This window comes from Coregonus clupeaformis, unplaced genomic scaffold, assembly GCF_020615455.1.
Source record: "Coregonus clupeaformis isolate EN_2021a unplaced genomic scaffold, ASM2061545v1 scaf0021, whole genome shotgun sequence".
Lineage (NCBI taxonomy): Eukaryota > Metazoa > Chordata > Actinopteri > Salmoniformes > Salmonidae > Coregonus > Coregonus clupeaformis.
The window spans coordinates 703,769-722,661 of NW_025533476.1; the positions used below are offsets into that span (position 1 = coordinate 703,769).

At 41.6% G+C, this 18,893-nt stretch overlaps 1 protein-coding gene across 2 annotated transcripts in view; it reads right to left on the reverse strand.

The window, feature by feature from the left end:
• Nucleotides 1-18,893, reverse strand: part of efr3a (EFR3 homolog A (S. cerevisiae)) — a 289,424-nt gene that overhangs the window by 162,324 nt on the left and 108,207 nt on the right. For both annotated transcript variants that reach the window (XM_041841458.2, XM_041841456.2), the window contains exon 5: nucleotides 17,426-17,576. In XM_041841458.2, the coding sequence (XP_041697392.1) occupies nucleotides 17,426-17,576 (151 nt within the window). The remainder of the gene's footprint in view (nucleotides 1-17,425; nucleotides 17,577-18,893) is intronic.

Sequence of the window (18,893 nt, forward strand, 5' to 3'; positions counted from 1 at the left end):
AGAGGGGTGAGTCAGCAACCGGAGGGTTGCCAGTTCAAATCCAGGGTCCGACAGGAAAAATATGGCGGGAAGTGAGCTGGCAACTGGAGGGTGGCTGGTATCAAATCCTAGATGATATTGGCTGCCGTTGTGCCCTTAAGCAAGGCACTTAACCTCCCCACAACAACAGCTCCCCGGGCGTCCAGTGTGGCATCTCCCCAAAACCTGTATATGTGTATGTATATGTTTATTTCGGAGGGGTTGGGTTAACAGTGGAAGTCAAACATTGGTTGGACCAATAAAGTGATCTTATCTTATGTAGAACACCAGGCAGTCACAGTGGAGAAGCATCGAGTCAGAGGTCAACAGCTTTCGCAGCTGTGATTTCACTGGACACGTTCCAGATTGCAGTTTTTCTTTCTCTCTGTTTTAAAAGGAGAGTGGAGTTCAACTGATCTTCACTATATTTATTTTATTCAGACGGAGACAGTGACTAAACCAGGGGGTAGACAGAGAACGATACAGAGAGTCGTGGTGGGGCCAAGCTTGTAGTGTCATACTCAAGAAGACTCGAGGCTGTAATTGCTGCCAAAGGTGCTTCAACAAATTACTGAGTAAAGGGTCTGAATACTTATGTAAATGTGATATTTCTGTATTTTTTCTAAACAGATTTTTTTCGCTTTGTCATTATGGGGTAATATGTGTAGATTGATGAGGAAAATGTTTTATTTCATCCATTTTAGAACAAGGCTGTAACGTAACAAAATGTGGAAAAAGGGAAGGGGTCTGAAACTTTCCGAATGCACTGTATGTGTGTCTTTCAGATGGGTTGGGATAAAAGCAGAAGTGAAATTTCGGTTGGACATAGTTTACAATTGATGAACAAAGTGATCTTTATCTGTAGTTGCAACATGAGATTGTATGCTTTTTTCCAAGTAGTCTTCATGCAGTCACACTGTGCATATCGTCTTTGTGCTCGACCACAGAAATAATCTAGAGGAAACATTGCTATGACCTCTGCAATCAAGGATTTTCCATTCTAAATAAGATCTAAACCATTAAACAAATAAAAGCTTTTTTCCCCTACATGAACAGAAAAGTAAACTAAATTAAATATGATATGGGACTTTGCCAGGTGTAAGGAAAGGAAGTAGCTCTTCAGACTTGTAGAAGTGTAGGTGTGATTTCTGAGGTAGGCTAAGGTCACAGCTCCCACTCTTCCTGTCACGATTACTCATGATGAATCTAACAGTGGGTTTCCATAGAAGAAGACGGGGTGATGAAACTTCGAAAGCCATTCATTTTCAATGGAGGGGAGCAAGGTGGGCAGGGGGGACTTTTGGGCAATACAAGCATGGGCGAGGAAGCATGAATAGAACGGGACCAAAGTTGGGGAAAGCTGAACTTTATGCAAATACTCTGTGATATTGACCAGTTGAAGCTCACTATAGCTTCCAGCCTTACTGGATTGGCTGTTGATACCTAGCACTACCTAGCCTGCTTGCACTACGAAGCTAACGTGGCTATCCAAATGATCACGTTCATAGGAAACTCACTAAGGCTGCATCCTTATTTTCAACCCTTTTCCCAAAGTGTGCACTTGTCATCATGGATTTAACAATGGTGGAAACTCCCTCTAGCCAATGATTACAACAATCCAATGCTTTTAAATCCATGACAGGATGTGTGCAAGAGCACACTTTAGGAGAAGGTTGGAGAACCTCAACCTTTGGCCAGGTTCCAAAACTCAAATCAGCTTCCTTCCTTGTATCCTATTTCCTTAATCTGTAAGGAAAGTGGGGAAAGTGATAGGGTCTGAGCCTGACTATAGGCTGGCTAGGTAGTGTCCACTTCCCACTCGACATCGCGGTCATCTAGTGCTTTGTATATAAGCCAGGATAAGGACGTAAAGGATGCACGTTTATTTTCCAGTATTTAGTCAGAGGCATCCACTTCATTGCTTTCTAACGTGGCTTTCTTGCCCCTCTCCCTAAAACAAAGACTCCCCTGTTCCTCTTATGAAGGGGGCCTCTGTTGACCATGCTCGGTCAGAAAACAAGAGCACGGTTCTTCAATGGCTAGCCCTGGAAGTGGAACAGCAATGTGGGACTACATAAGCAAACAAGGACTAAAGAGATCACACTGCAAATGACAGCCATACACACAGAGAGCAATGGAGCAGTATTGCTTTGTGAACTTCTCCTCAAACTCATTTAAAATATGTTTGGTATTTCGTGCTATTTTTTGGCAAGTGACACTTTATGGAGCATGAAAATGCATGCATGAAAACACCTTAGTAAAAATACACTGCTCAAAAAAATAAAGGGAACACTTAAACAACACAATGTAACTCCAAGTCAATCACACTCCATGGGTTGATACATTTGATTTCCATTGATAATTGTTGTATGATTTTGTTGTCAGCACATTCAACTATGTAAAGAAAAAAGTATTTAATAAGATTATTTCATTCATTCAGATCTAGGATGTTTTATTTTAGTGTTCCCTTTATTTTTTTGAGCAGTGTAACTGCTCTCATGCTCTATAAATGATTAATAAATGTGAACAAATAAATTGATGGTTATGTCACACAGTTATGGCACATTATGAATCTCTATAGAGCATGTTATCAAATTAAATTTTAATTTGTCACATGCACGTGTTTAGCAGATGTTATAGCGGGTGTAGCGAAATGCTTGTGCTTCTAGCTCTGACAGTGCAGTAATATCTAACAAGTAATATCTAACAATTTCACAACATATACCCAATACACACAAAACTAGTAAGGAATGGAATTTAGGAATATATACATATGAACAAGCAATGACAGAGCGGCATGGACTAAGATACAGTAGAATATTATAGAATAGAATGCAGTATATACATATGAGATGAGTAGTGCAAGATACAGTTGAAGTCGGAAGTGTACATACACTTAGGTTGGAGTCATTAAAACTAGTTTTTCAACCACTCCACAAATGTCTTGTTAACAAACTATAGTTTTGGCAAGTCGGTTAGGACATCTACTTTGTGCATGACACAAGTAATTTTTCCATCAATTGTTTACAGACAGATTATTTCACTTATAATTCACTGTATCACAATTCCAGTGTGTCAGAAGTTTACATACACTAAGTTGACTGTGCCTTTAAACAGCTTGGAAAATTCCAGAAAATGATGTCATGGCTTTAGAAGCTTCTGATAGGCTAATTGACATAATTTGAGTCAATTGGAGGTGTACCTGTGGATGTATTTCAAGGCCTACCTTCAAACTCAGTGCCTCTTTGCTTGACATCATGGGACAATCAAAAGAAATCAGCCAAGACCACAGAAAAAAATTTGCAGACCTCCACAAGTCTGGTTCATCCTTGGGAGCAATTTCCAAACGCCTGAAGGTACCACGTTCATCTGTACAAACAATAGTACGCAAGTATAAACACCATGGGACCACACAGCCGTCATATCGCTCAGGAAGGAGACTAGTTCTGTCTCCTAGAGATTAACGTACTTTGGTGCGAAAAGTGCAAATCAATCCCAGAACAACAGCAAAGGACCTTGTGAAGATGCTGGAGGAAACGGGTACAAAAGTATCTATATCCACAGTAAAACGAGTCCTAAATTGACATAACCTGAAAGGCCGCTCAGCAAGGAAGAAGCCACTGCTCCAAAACCGCCATAAAAAAGCCAGACTACGGTTTGCAACTGCACATTGGGACAAAGATCGTACTTTTTGGAGAAATGTCCTCTGGTCTGATGAGACAAAAATAGAACTGTTTGCCCATAATGACCATTGTTATGTTTGGAGGAAAATGGGGAACTTGCAAGCCGAAGAACACCATCCCAACCGTGAAGCACAGGGGGGGGCAGCATCATGCTGTGGGGGTGGTTTGCTGCAGGAGGGACTGGTGCACTTCACAAAATAGATGGCATCATGAGGAAGGAAAATTATGTGGATATATTGAAGCAACATCTCAAGACATCAGTCAGGAAGTTAAAGCTTGGTCGCAAATCGGTCTTCCAATTGGACAATGACCCCAAGCATACTTCCAAAGTTGTGGCAAAATGGCTTAAGGACAACAAAGTCAAGGTATTGACTTTGTGGCCATCACAAAGCCCTGACCTCAATCCTATAGAAAATGTGTGGGCAGAACTGAAAAAGTGTGTGCGAGCAAGGAGACCTACAAACCTGACTCCGAAACATTTGACCCAAGTTAAACAATTTAAAGGCAATGCTACCAAATACTAATTGAGCGTATGTAAACTTCTGACCCAGTGGGAATGTGATGAAATAAATAAAAGCTGAAATAAATTACTCTACTATTATTCTGAAATTTCACATTCTTAAAAGAAAGTGGTGATCCTAACTGACCTAAGACAGGGAATTTTTACTAGGATTAAATGTCCGGAATTGTGAAAAACTGAGTTTAAATGTATTTGGCTAAGGTGTATGTAAACTTCCTACTTCAACTGTATGTAAACATAATTAAAGTGACTAGTGTTCCATTCCTTAAAGTGGCCAGTGATTTCAATAGGCAGCAGCAGCCTCTAATGTGCTAGTGATGGCTATTTAACAGTCTGACGCCCTTGAGATCGAAGCTGTTTTTCATTCTCTCGGTCCCACCTGTACTGACCTCGCGATAGTCATTTAGTTCAGTTACCTTTGCTTTCTTGGGTACAGGAACAATGGTGGCCATCTTGAAGCATGTGGGAACAGCAGACTGGGAAAGGGACAGATTGAATATGTCCATAAACACACCAGCCAGCTTGTCTGCGCATGCTCTGAGGACGCGGCTAGGGATGCCGTCTGGGCCGGCAGCCTTGCAGGGGTTAACATGCTTAAATGTCTTAATCACGCGATAAACTGAGAACCCATCTGGCTGTACCGATTTCGACAGAATATCCCAAGAGAGCCATGTTTCCGTGAAACAAAGTATGTTACAGGCCTTGATGTCTCTCTGGAAAGAAATCCTTGCCCGGAGTTTGTCGACCTTGTTAACCAGAGAATGAACATTAGCGAGTAGTATACTTGGAAGCGGTGGGTGATGTGCGCGCCTCCTAAGTCGAACCAGCAGGCCGCTCCAAGTGCCTCTCCTCCGCCGGCGATGTTTTGGGTCAGCCGCTGGAATCAGTTCAGGTGCCCTGGGGAGAGCAAACAAAGGATCTGCTCCGGGAAAGTCGTATTCCTGGTCGTAATGCTGGTGAGTTACCGCCACTCTGATATCCAATAGTTTTCCCCGGCTGTATGTAATGATTCAAAACACTTTGAGCTAATAATGTAAAAAATAATACATTAAAAAAACTAAATACTGCAAAGTTTCCTCAAAGCTAGTCGCGAGGCCGCCATCTTTGTCGTCGGAGCCAGGGTCTATACGGTTATAGATGATTTGTAAAGCATTTATGTAGCGCTGATGAAGACTATATGAAGGTTTTATGAAGCCTTTGTAAGATGCACTTCAAATAAAGTGGGACCCAAGTCTCCATTCCTCAGTTTGGAAACCAAGTCTCCATTCCTCAGTTTGGAAACCAAGTCTCCATTCCTCAGTTTGGAAACCAAGTCTCCATTCCTCAGTTTGGAAACCAAGTCTCCATTCCTCAGTTTGGAAACCAAGTATCCATCCCTCAGTTTGGAAACCAAGTCTCCATTCCTCAGTTTGGAAACCAAGTCTCCATTCCTCAGTTTGTAAACCAAGTCTCCATCCCTCAGTTTGGAAACCAAGTCTCCATCCCTCAGATTGGAAACAAAGTCTCCATCCCTCAGATTGGAAACCAAGTCTCCATCACTCAGTTTGGAAACCAAGTCTCCATCACTCAGTTTGGAAACTTGGGCCAGGAAGTTAAAGTAGACACTGAAAATAGAAGTAGGGCTATCAGTAGTAGTCCAAACAGCCAAAGACGGGAGGAAAGTGTGAACGAAGGCAAACACAGGTACCCCGGGTCCACACATCATAACTTTGTAGTATCCATAAGACATGCAGTGCGGATGACAGACTTTGCCCTGTGCTTATAAATATAGCATGTACAAGCTCCCCTGTGACTCTGACTCAATGACTACATGTGTCTGTCTGCGTACCAAGTCGACTGTGCCTCTTCTATCCAAACAAACAGGGAGGATATAGATGCTTTTCAACTTTAACTTTTTGGAAAATTGTAGTGAGTTCACACATTGCATTCATTAACAGTGTGCTAAGTTGTTAAATAACTTAATACAAATATACCGAACATACACCAAACATTCGGATACATCACACATATGTATGTATTCTACCATACAATGCAAACACCTACATGCACATACAACTTTCACATTTTGTCATCTCTGAGAAGAATAGACCTATATGTATTAAAAGGTGTAAAGATGAAAGAAACATAAGCAGTTTTATGCTATAATTTTCTGTTTAGGATATGCCTACTTCCCCTAGGATTTTCATTTAAAGCTGGTGATAGGTGCTATAATTTGGTCACAAAACCAAGTGCGAGCGAACAAAACAAACATGGATGCTTAGCTAATCTTCTAACTGGCAAAAATGGGGGGGGGGGGACCATGAGAAGTACAAAACCAAATTAAAAAAGAGACCAGTTTGGCTTTTTAGCCTGTGCCATAGGGGAACATTCAATTAACATGGCTCTGACATAAAGGCAGTCTCTAGCCTACCACGCATGCCCTCTTTCCTCCCTTTTCCTCCCTCGCCTCAGTCAGCCTCTATACCACACATAAGTAATTAATTGGCTTTCACATCTAAACTACAGACTCTATTTCCAGGCTCAAATGAATAGACGGCAGTGCCAGGAAGAAAAACACAGCGACTTCAGTCACCTTTAGAATGCTTAAGAGTAAAACATAACCACAACCTTCGGTCCACGCTGATTAGTGAAAACAATTATTTTGCAACCCTGACCAAAAATGATCAAATAAATGTAAAATTGGACAAACACACATTGTCTCTAGTGTGGCGGAATTTGAGCAAACAATTGTTTGTAAAACTGTATGCAGTGCATCCATGTAAAACATAAATAAATGTGATGTGAGATTCTTAAAAACAGTATTTTGTGTCAGTTTGTGGATGGTAAACGCAAGAGACCACCGTTTTGAGTTGTCCTTGCTTGGGAACAGAGTGACCTTGCAGAAAAAGGATTTCGGCTTCGAGCTATTTCTCTTCTTCACGCTTCCCTCTCAAGTCTCATCTTCTTCCCTCTTTCTGTGACACACTCCCTCATTTCAGCCCTCGTTTTTTTTTTTTAAGAGCTGTAATTCTGAGGACTCCTGGGAGGACAATATGGTGATGACTTGATACTGAGATAAAAAGCTCTAGACTGGTGGTTCATGTCCTAAAGTGTCTCCTTTCAAAAAGACAGAACTGAGTCTATTCTCAAGGAGTATTTCTAATTCACATCTTTATTTTTTATTTAGAAGGACAAACTAGAGAATAAAAGAAAGAGAGGAGGATGATAATTCAAATAATTCAATAATTATTCAGTTCTGAGGACAAGAGTTGCTTGCCTATCCAGCAAAACATTTAGGACCCAACTCACAAGACACAGCCAGCCAAGCCTACTACGGTAAGACAGCTCGTTCAGCATCAATTGATTTTGTCACTTGCTCCATCTGCACACTTTTTCTAACACACACACACACACGGAAAAAAAACTCAAACAGGAAGAACCAGTGCTCAATACGGAAATGGTCTGCTGAAGCAGACTTCGGTTTGCTCCGGGATTCATCAAGCATTGAGGAGTTTACCACAACAGTCACGGGCTTCATCAATAAGTGCATAGATGACGTTGTCCCCACAGTGACTATACAAACATATCCAAACCAAAAACCATGGATTACAGGCAATATCCTGGGCTAAAGGCTAGAGCTACCGCTTACAAAGAAAGGGACACGGATATGGACACATACAAGAAAGCCCACTATGACCACCGACGAGACATCAAACATGCAAAAGGACATATTGGGAGGAAGGTGGAATCCTATAAAAAAGTATGCAGAACTCCCAAGTGAGCTAAATGCCTTCAATGCTCGCTTTGAGGAAAACACAGAGTCCTGCCTGAAAGCCCCTGTTGTTCCAGATGACTGAGATCTCGCTCTCTGCGGCTGATGTGAGTAAATTTTTTAAACAGTTTAACACTCGCAAGGCCGCCAGGCCAGACTGAATACCAGGGCACGTTCTCAGAGCATGCACAAACCAGCTGGCAAGTGTCTACACTCTTATTTCAGCTCATCAGTTCAGTATAATTATGGCAGGCAGTACTACAGTTAATCACTCCCCATCACAGAGTTAGGTAAAAGCCTGGCAACATGATGCAGCCAATGCACAGGTGTGTGTGTGTGTGTATATTTATGTTTCTGTGTGCATGTAATGAAAAGGTGGAGAGCTCACATCCGACAATGTGTCTCATATCATCATTAATATACACTATATTTACAAAAGTATGTGGACACCCCTTCAAATTAGTGGACACGGCTATTTCAGCCACACCCGTTGCCGACAGGTGTATAAAATCGAGCACACAGCCATGCAATCTCCATAGACAAACATTGGCAGTAGAATGGCTTTACTGAAGAGCTCAGTGACTTTCAACGTGGCACTGTCATAGGATGCCACCTTTACAACATGTCAGTTCGTCAAATGTTTGACCTGCTAGAGCTGCCCCGGTCAACTCTAAGTGCTGTTATTGTGGAAACGTCTAGGAGCAACAACGGATCAGCCGCGAAGTGGTAGGCCACACAAGCTCAAAGAACCGAACCACCGAGCGCTGAAGCGCGTAGCGTGTTCAAATTGTCTGTCCTCGGTTGCAACACTCACTACAGAGTTCCAAACTGCCTCTGGAAGCAACGTCAACACAAGAACTGGGTTTCCATGGCCAAGCAGCTGCACATGAGTCTAAGATAATCATGCGTAATGCCAAGCGTCGGCTGGAGTGGTGTAAAGCTCGCCGCCATTGGACTCTGGAGCAGTGAAAACGCGTTCTCTGGAGTGATGAATCACGCTTCACCATCTAGCAGTCCGACGGACAAATCTGGGTTTGGCGGGAGAACGCTACCTGCACGAATACATAGTGCCAACTGTAAAGTTTGGTGGAGGAGGAAGAATGGTGTGGGGCTGTTTTTCATGGTTTGGGCTAAGCCCCTTAGTTCCAATGAAGGGAAATCTTAACTCTACAGCATACAATGACATTCTAGACGATTCTGTGCTTCCAACTTTGTGGCAACAGTTTGGGGAAGGCCCTTTCCTGTTTCAGCATGTTTCAGCCCCCGTGCACAAATCGAGGTCCATAGAAGAAACGGCTCCAGTGGGCATGTGATCACCAACACTGGACAGTTGAGGAGTGGAAAAACATTGCCTGGTCTGACGATGGCAGTGTCAGGATTTGGCGTAAGCATCATGAGTCTATGGCCCCGTCCTGCCTGTGTTCAATGGTAAAGGACGGTGGTGGTGGTGTTATGGTGTGGGGAATGTTTTCCTGGCACACGTTAGGTCCCTTGATACCAATTGAGCAATGTTTGAACGCCCCAGTGTATATGAGCATTGTTGCTGACCAGGTGCATCCCTTCATGCATACAGGGGGTTCTGACTCAGTACTAGATGTGTGTACCTAATAAACTGGCCAGTACACTTTTTGTAGTACAACAATAGTTAAATGACCTCCAAAAGAACTTCAAATGGCAACAAAAAAAAAAGATATAGACCCATCTCTTTCACCGTATAAGCTATCAACTCCAAACATTTACATTTACATCATTTAGCAGACACTCTTATCCAGAGCGACTTACAAATTGGTGCATTCAACTTATGATAGCCAGTGGGACAACCACTTCAATGTTGAGACATTCAGACTGACCCAACTTAGATTGATTCCATTACATTTTTTTATAGTATTTATACTTTTTGAATTATAACAATTTTAATTGGCATAAATTAACATGGGTTTGAATGAGGACCACAGTAATATCGTGGTCGCCATTTAGTTATAATTCAAAAAGTATAAATGGTATTAAAAACCTCTTAAGCTCTGACACCCTCTGGTGGCATTTTCTAAAAAAACACAATAAGAACTGTGTGATTCTGATAAAGGTGTCAATGTGACTACTACAGAGCCTGAGATACCTACAGGAAGCCAAAAACCCCTGAAAAGTAATTTTTTATTCTGGGAGGGGGTGGGGTCTAGGTTTGAAGTAAAATATGTTACCAATAACTGTTCCAAAAGGATTAAAAAATAAATAAATAAAAAAGTATAATATTTTACCTAAATGGTGGCACTCTAAACATGTGCAAATTCCCATAGGAACACAACCATTTTAAAAGCACAGGGCTTGTGCAATGTGCCAAGCCTTCACACAGCCATTTTAAAAGTACAGGGATTGGTCAACATGCCACAACTTACAGGAATGATATACAGTTCCTTCTGAAAGTATTCATACCCGTAGACTTATTCCATTTTTTTTTTTGTGTTACAGACTCAATTCAAAAAATATTTTTTTCCTCACCAATCTACACACAATACTCCCATAATGATAAAGTTAATTAAAATTTATATTAATAATTGCAATTGTATTGAAAATGAAATACATCTTTACAGAAGTATTCACACCAATGTTAGAATCACCTTTGGCAGCGATTATAGTGGAGTCTTTAAGAGTCTAAGAGCTTTGCACACCTGGATTGTACAATATTTGCCCATTATTGTTTTCCAAATTCTTCAAGCTCTGTCAAATTGGTTGCTAGACAACCATTTTCAAGGCTTGCCATAGATTGCCATAGGACTTTGCCTGTGCTTAGCTCCAATCCATGTATTTTTTATCCTGAACAATTCCCCAGTCCTTCATGATTACAAGCATACCCATAACATGATGCAGCCACCACTATGCTTGAAAATACAGAGAATGGTAATCAGTAATGTGTTGTATTGGATTTGCCCCAAACATAACACTTTGTATTCAGGACAAAAAGTGAATTTCTTTGCCACATTTTTTGTAGTATTACTTTAGTGCTTTGTTGCAAACAGGATGCATGTTTTGGAATATTTGTATTCTGTACAGGCTTCCGTCTTTTCACTCTGTCAATTTGGTTAGTATTGTGGAGTAACTACAATGTTGTTGATCCATCCTCAGTTTTTTCCTATCACAACCATTAAACTCTGTAACTGTTTTAAAGTCACCTCATGGTGAAATCCCTGAACGGTTTCCTCCCTCTTCGGCAACTGAATTAGGAAGGACGCTTGTTCTTTGTAGTGACTGGGTGTATTGATACAATGTCTGCTTTTTCAAATTTTTACCCATCTACCAATAGGTGCCCTTCTTTGCGAGGCATTGGAAAACCTCCCTGGTCTTTGTGGTTGAATCCGTTTGAAATTCACTGCTCGACTGAGGGACCTTACAGATAATTGTATGTGTGGGGTACAGAGATGAGGTAGTCATTCAAAAATCATGTTAAACGCTATTATTGCATACCGAGTCCATGCAACATATGTGACTTGTTATAGGGGTTGAATACTTATTGACAAGAAATTGCAGCTTTGTTTTTATATTAATTTGTCAACATTTCTAAACACATAATTCCACTTTGACATTATGGGGTATTGTGTGTAGGCCAGTGACCAGAAAAAAATAAATGTTATCCATTTTAATTTCAGGCTGTAACAACAAAATGTGGAAAAAGTCAAGGGGTGTCAATACTTTCTGAAGGCACTGTGTGTATAGGGGTCAGGTGACTAGGCATCAGGATATACGCTGAGTATACCAAACATTAGGAACACCTTAATATTGAGTTGGTGATAAGGAAATAGGGTTTTGGGAGGATCTCCAAAATCCTGGATACATTTTTATGTATTTATATTTGGAAAGTATTCAGACCCCTTGACTTTTTCCACATTTTGTTACGTTACAGCCTTGTTCTAAAATGGATTACAATTTTTTTTGGGTTGCATTTATATATTTTTTCAGTATATACAGTATACAGTCTTTGCATCTAAAAAGCATTGTAATGTGGTTAACCTTGAAAATCTAAATTAACATTCCTCTAATTTAAAATATAAAATTCTACCAGAGAGATCACCCTTAGCTCATGGGAAAAGGCCGCACTTGACCGTTGCACTTGAATCATTCCCACAGTGAATGGCTAGGCTCACTACACTATGAAACCACACACTATTGCAGAGACTTTGATATTACCGACCCCAATCGATATGGTGAAAACAATGTGTGGGGAGGCTGAGGCACAGAAACTCACATCAATAACTTTGTCAGATAACAATGTTAAACAAATAATTTATACAATTTGTAGCAATCAAGAGGAAACTGACTGAATGACTCAAGAACTCCACAGCTTATGCTCTCCAAATGGACATTAGCTTTGAGGGCTGCGATGCCCATGCATTGACTTTTGTTTGCTATACGTGTCGGGGGATGCTATTCACGAGGACATATTGTTTGGTCTCAAGATTCCCGAGCATAAAATGGCACAGAGGATGTTTAGTGTGCTGCGTGGCTATTTTGACGAAAAAACTGATTCCATGGGATCGAATTGTGTGCTTTGGCACAGATGGGGCTCCATCTATGGCAGGATGGTGGGCAGGCCTCTGCACTCTAGTTATGAATGAATCTCCCTCTGCCTTATGGACGCATTGTATGATACACCGAGAGCATCTGGCAGCAAAAGAGCTGACCACAGCACTCAGAGATATACTACAGCAGGTAACTTCAATTGTAAACAACATCAAACCACATCCACTGCGCGCAAACCTGTTCACAAAACTATGTGGAGATACGGGATCAGAGCATGAGAATGTTCTATTTCACACCAAGGCTTGGTGGTCATCGAAGGGGAGTGTTGGAAAGATGTCTCGCATTGAGAGACGAACTGTTGTCATTATAAAACAAATAAAAATAAATAAATAAATAATAATGTTTCTCCTTGCCTATGTAACAGCCATATTTGGGAAACTGAATGAACTGAACGCAAGCATGCAGTGGAAATATATAAACCTTCTACATATGAGTAACCAAATTAGTGGCTTCAGAGGAAATTCTTATTGGAATGCCTTTCAAAAGCGAACCATGCCCCCTTCCCATGTTTCAAACAGAAAACAGCATTAGTAAGTGTCCCACACGTGTGATGACTGCTCACCTCCAATGTTTGGAAGAGCACTTTGGGACCTACTTCCCAATCCATTTGACTGTGATCCTGGCTCAGTTGAAATCGAACAGCTGATCGAACTGTCATATGACCGAATGCTGCAGACAACGCATTCACAGGTCACTACGGAGGAGTTTTGGTTCCTGACTCAAAGGAAATACCCTGCAGTCTCCCTCTGAGCATTAATGCCGCGTTCAAAACAGAAAACTGGTAACTCGGAAATCTCCGACAACTGGGAACTTGGAAAAAAACGAGCTCCGACTGGGAGAAATAGTTTTGAACGGTCATCCAACTGATTTCCAACTCGGGAACTCGGGCTTCTTTCTAGTATGAAAATGTCTGCACTCACTAACTGTAAGTCGCTTTGGATAAGAGCGTCTGCTAAATGAGTAAAATGTAAAATGTAAATGTAGAGCTCCGACTTTCCGACCTGAAGATCACTGACGTCATGATTTGCCCTTGTGTGTTTCAGAGTTCCCAGTTGTCTTGAAAGCACCATAAAATGCATGGTACCCTTCACCAACTCATATCTGTGTGAAGCTAGATTCAGTGTTCTCGTCTAAAACCAAATATCGATCGAGGTTGGATGTGACAGCAGAGATGAGGTGCGCACTGTTGACCGAACCCCCTGACTTTGAGAAGCTCCGACGCAACATGCATCAAGGAAACCCACCTCATTAGTGGTGGAGAGATAAGAGACATTATGTCAGACCAATTTGCAATTGACATAGCCCCACATTAAAAATATGTGATGGTGAGTTTAGAAGACAATCAGAAATACTGTTACAATGTTTTTCAATTGACTGCCATAGCCCCAAATAAAAAAGTAAACATTGGCTGTTAATTACATATTTTTTTTTCACATGGTTGGCTTCGTGATAATTTTGAGATATCAAAATGGGGTCATGGGCCAAAGAAGTTTGGGAACCCCTGATCTACACTGACTGAAGTGGATTTAACAAGTGACATCAATAAGGGATCATAGCTTTCATCTGGATTCACCTTGTCAGTATGTCATAGAAAGAGCAGGTGTTCTTAATGTTTTGTATACTCAGTATGTGTGAGTGTATAGATAGTCCTGTGAGTGTGCAGAGAAACAGTACAAACATAAAATACACGGGTCAAATCAGATAATCCATGTAGCCATTCTGTTAGCTATGTAGCAGTCTTATGGCTAGGCTGTTCAGGAACCGGTTGTTGTCAGACTTGTTGCACTGGTATCACTTGCTGCGCAGAAGCAGAGAGAACAGTCTATGGCTTGGGTGGCTGGAGTCTAATTACTTTCCCGGACTTCCTTTCACACCGCCTGATATAGAGGTCCTGGATGGCAGGAAGGTCGGCCCCAGTGATGTACTAAAGTTTTAAAGAACTTAAAATTCTTTAAAATCTTTATAAACTATAACTACATATGCATACATTTGCATAAAATAACTCACTGACAGTAACTCTTGAACCGTTCAAGATAGACACCAAACCAACTTTCACATGTTCAGGATATCCTATCAATCAATCAACCCAATCAATCATTCCATCTATCTACAGTGAGGGAAAAAAGTATTTGATCCCCTGCTGATTTTGTACGTTTGCCCACTGACAAAGAAATGATCAGTCTATAATTTTAATGGTAGGTTTATTTGAACAGTGAGAGACAATAACAACAACAAAATCCAGAAAAACGCATGTCAAAAATGTTATAAATTGATTTGCATTTTATTGAGGGAAATAAGTATTTGACCCCCTCTCAATTAGAAAGATTTCTGGCTCCCAGGTGTCTTTTATACAGGTAACGAGCTGAGATTAGGAGCACACTCTTAAAGAGAGAGCTCATAATCTCAGTTTGTTACCTGTATAAAAGACGCCTGTCCACAGAAGCAATCAATCAATCAGATTCCAAACTCTACACCATGGCCAAGACCAAAGAGCTCTCCAAGGATGTCAGGGACAAGATTGTAGACCTACACAAGGCTGGAATGGGCTACAAGACCATCGCCAAGCAGCTTGGTGAGAAGGTGACAACAGTTGGTGCGATTATTCGCAAATGGAAGAAACACAAAATAACTGTCAATCTCCCTTGGCCTGGGGCTCCATGCAAGATCTCACCTCGTGGAGTTGCAATGGTCATGAGAACGGTGAGGAATCAGCCCAGAACTACACGGGAGGATCTTGTCAATGATCTCAAGGCAGCTGGGACCATAGTCACCAAGAAAACAATTGGTAACACACTACGCCGTGAAGGACTGAAATCCTGCAGCGCCCGCAAGGTCCCCCTGCTCAAGAAAGCACATATACAGGCCCGTCTGAAATTTGCCAATGAACATCTGAATGATTCAGAGGAGAACTGGGTGAAAGTGATGTGGTCAGATGAGACCAAAATCAAGCTCTTTGGCATCAACTCAACTCACCGTGTTTGGAGGAGGAGGAATGCTGCCTATGACCCCAAGAACACCATCCCCACCGTCAAACATGGAGGTGGAAACATTATGCTTTGGAGGTGTTTTTCTGCTAAGGGGACAGGACAACTTCACCACATCAAAGGGATGATGGACGGGCCATGTACCGTCAAATCTTGGGTGAGAACCTCCTTCCCTCAGCCAGGGCATTGAAAATGGATCGTGGGTAGGTAATCCAGCATGACAATGACCCAAGGCAACAAAGGAGTGGCTCAAGAAGAAGCCTAGCCAGTCTCCAGACCTTAATCCCATAGAAAATCTGTGGAGGGAGCTGAAGGTTTGAGTTGCCAAACGTCAGGCTCGAAACCTTAATGACTTGGAGAAGATCTGCAAAGAGGAGTGGGACAAAATCCCTCCTGAGATGTGTGCAAACCTGGTGGCCAACTACAAGAAACGTCTGACCTCTGTGATTGCCAACAAGGGTTTTGCCACCAAGTACTAAGTCATATTTAGCAGAGGAGTCAAATACTTATTTCCCTCATTAAAATGCAAATCAATTTATAACATTTTTGACATGCGTTTTTCTGGATTTTTTTGTTGTTATTCTGTCTCTCACTGTTCAAATAAACCTACCATTAAAATTATAGACTGATCATGTCGTTGTCAGTGGGCAAACATACAAAATCAGCAGGGGATCAAATACTTTTTTCCCTCACTGTATCTATCCTTTGCCTGGTTGAACATTTCGTTCGAACATAGTCTTTCAACCCTGGTCCTACACACTTACTTTGAATGCTAGATTTAATTCAGCATTTGAATGAAATGACACATCATTCAATTTCAATCCATATGGCAGTTTATTTTGCATTCCAGAAAGTATTCACACCCCTTCACTTTTTCCACATTTTGGAAATTGTGTCACTGGCCTATACCCAATACCCAAAAATGTCAACGTGGAATTATGTTTTTAGGAGTTTTTACAAATTAGTTAAAAAAGAAAAGCTGAAATGTCTTGAGTCAATAAGTATTAAACCCCTTTGTTATGGCAAGCCTAAATAAGTTCAGGAGTAAAAATCTGCTTAACAAGTCACATGAATTGAATGGAGTTAAAAGTGTTTAACATGATTCCCAAAACTGACTACCTCATTTTGTTATGTACCCCACACATACAATTATCTGTAAGGTCCCTCAGTCAAGCAGTGAATTTACAACAGATACAACCACAAAGACCAGGGAGGTTTTCCTATGCCTCGCAAAGAAGGGCACCTATTGGTAGATGGGTAAAAATGTAAAAAAGCATTCATTGAATATCCGTTTGAGCATGATGAAGTTATTAATTACACTTTGGATGGTGTATCAATACACCCAGTCATAACAAAGACAAGTGTCCTTCCTAACTCAGTTGCCGGAGAGGAAGGAAAACAATCAGGTGACTTTAAAACAGTTGGAGTTTAATGGCTGTGATAGGAGAAAACTGAGGATGGATCAACAACATTGTAGTTACTTCACAATACTAAATGACAGAGTATAAAGGAAGCCTGTAAAGAATAAAAAATATTCCAAAATATGCATCCTGTTTGCAACAAGGCACTAAAGTAAAACTACAAAAAATGTGCCAAAGAAATTAACGTTATGTCCTGAAAACAAAGCATTTTGTTTGGGGCAAATCCAAAACAACACATCACTGAGTATCACCCTCCTGTAAATCCATTTTAATCTCACTTTGTAACAACTAAATGTGGAAAAGGTCAAGAGGTGTAAATACTTTTTGAAGGCACTGTATTTCTATAATCGAGTTACAGTCATATGTGCATACATTTCCGTATGGGTGGTCCCAGCAGGAATCAAACCCACGATCCTTACGTGGCAAGTGCCATGGTCTAGCAGCTGAGCCACAGAGGACCATGGGGTGTTACTTACCGAGTTGGTCCCCAGGACCTGCAGGTCTGGCTCCCGGGACTCCAGCAGCTTGGCCACCATATGGAGGAAGCTCTCCACAAAGGGCTTGATGCTCTGGGAGTGACAGGCCATCAGGAGCTGGTCCAGAGCCTCCATTGCGATGACCACATACCTGCATGGGTCAACAGAATATTCATTATGTTCAGTACATTTCAGTCTGAGACTGCCATAGTTGAAGTCGTCTGTGGTAACGTGAAAATGAGAGTTGTTGTACAAAATTAAGTAATCAGCGATTGGATAATCTCTAACCAATCAGAGTATCAAAGCCAATGTTGAATTTTCTAAACGCCGCATTACCCACGAGTATTCTCTCTGGCCCAACACATCGGTTTCTGGGACCAATCAAATGTTATTTGCCACATGCGCTGAATACAACAGGCAATGCAAATAGTCCGGGTAGCCATGATTAGCTGTTCACGAGTCTTATGGCTTGGGGGTTGAAGCTGTTAAGAAGCCTTTTGGACCTAGACTTGGCGCTCCGGTATTGCTTCCCGAGCTGTAGCAGAGAGAGCAGTCTATGACTAGGATGGCTGGAGTCTTTGATAATTTTTAGGGCCTTCCACTGATACCGCCTGGTATAGAGGTCCTGGATGGCAGGAAGCTTGGCCCCAGTGATGTACTGGGCCGTACGCACTACCCTCTGTAGTGCCTTGCGGTCGGAGGCCGAGCAGTTGCCATACCAGGCGGTGATGCAACCAGTCAGGATGCTCTCGATGGTGCAGCTGTAGAACTTTTTGAGAATCTGAGGACCCATGCCAAATCTTTTCAGTCTCTTGAGGGGGAATAGGCTTTGTCGTGCCCTCTTCACGACTGTCTTGGTGTGTTTGGACCATGATAGTTTGTTGGTGATGTGGACACCAAGGAACTTGAAGCTCTCAACCTGTTCCACTACAGCCCCGTCGATGAGAATGGGGGCGTGCTCAGTCCTCTTTTTTTCCCCCTGTAGTCCACAATCATCTCCTTTGTCTTGATTACGTTGAGGGAGAGGTTCTTTCCTGGCACCACTTGGCCAGGTCTCTGACATCCTAAATATAGGCCGTCTCATCGTTGTCGGTGATCAGGCCTACCACTGTTGTGTCGTCGGCAACCTTAATGACGGTGTTGGAGTCGTGCCTGGCCATGCAGTCATGGGTGAACAAGGAGTAATATGGACTTGGTCTTCTACCAAATAGGGCTATCTTCTGTACACCCCCCCTACCTTGTCACAACACAACTGACCTGCTCAAACACATTAAGAAGGAACCGTATGGATATAGATTTGTTTTATTCTATGTGAGTTTGTCCATACGGCCTATGTTATATCCATATCAGGCATATTATACTGCAAATGGTCAAAATGTCAACTTGTCACATATTATACTCCAAATGGGCAAAGTGTCAATTTTCCATTTAAACTAATTTAAAAAAAGAAACGTCCCCTTTTCAGGAC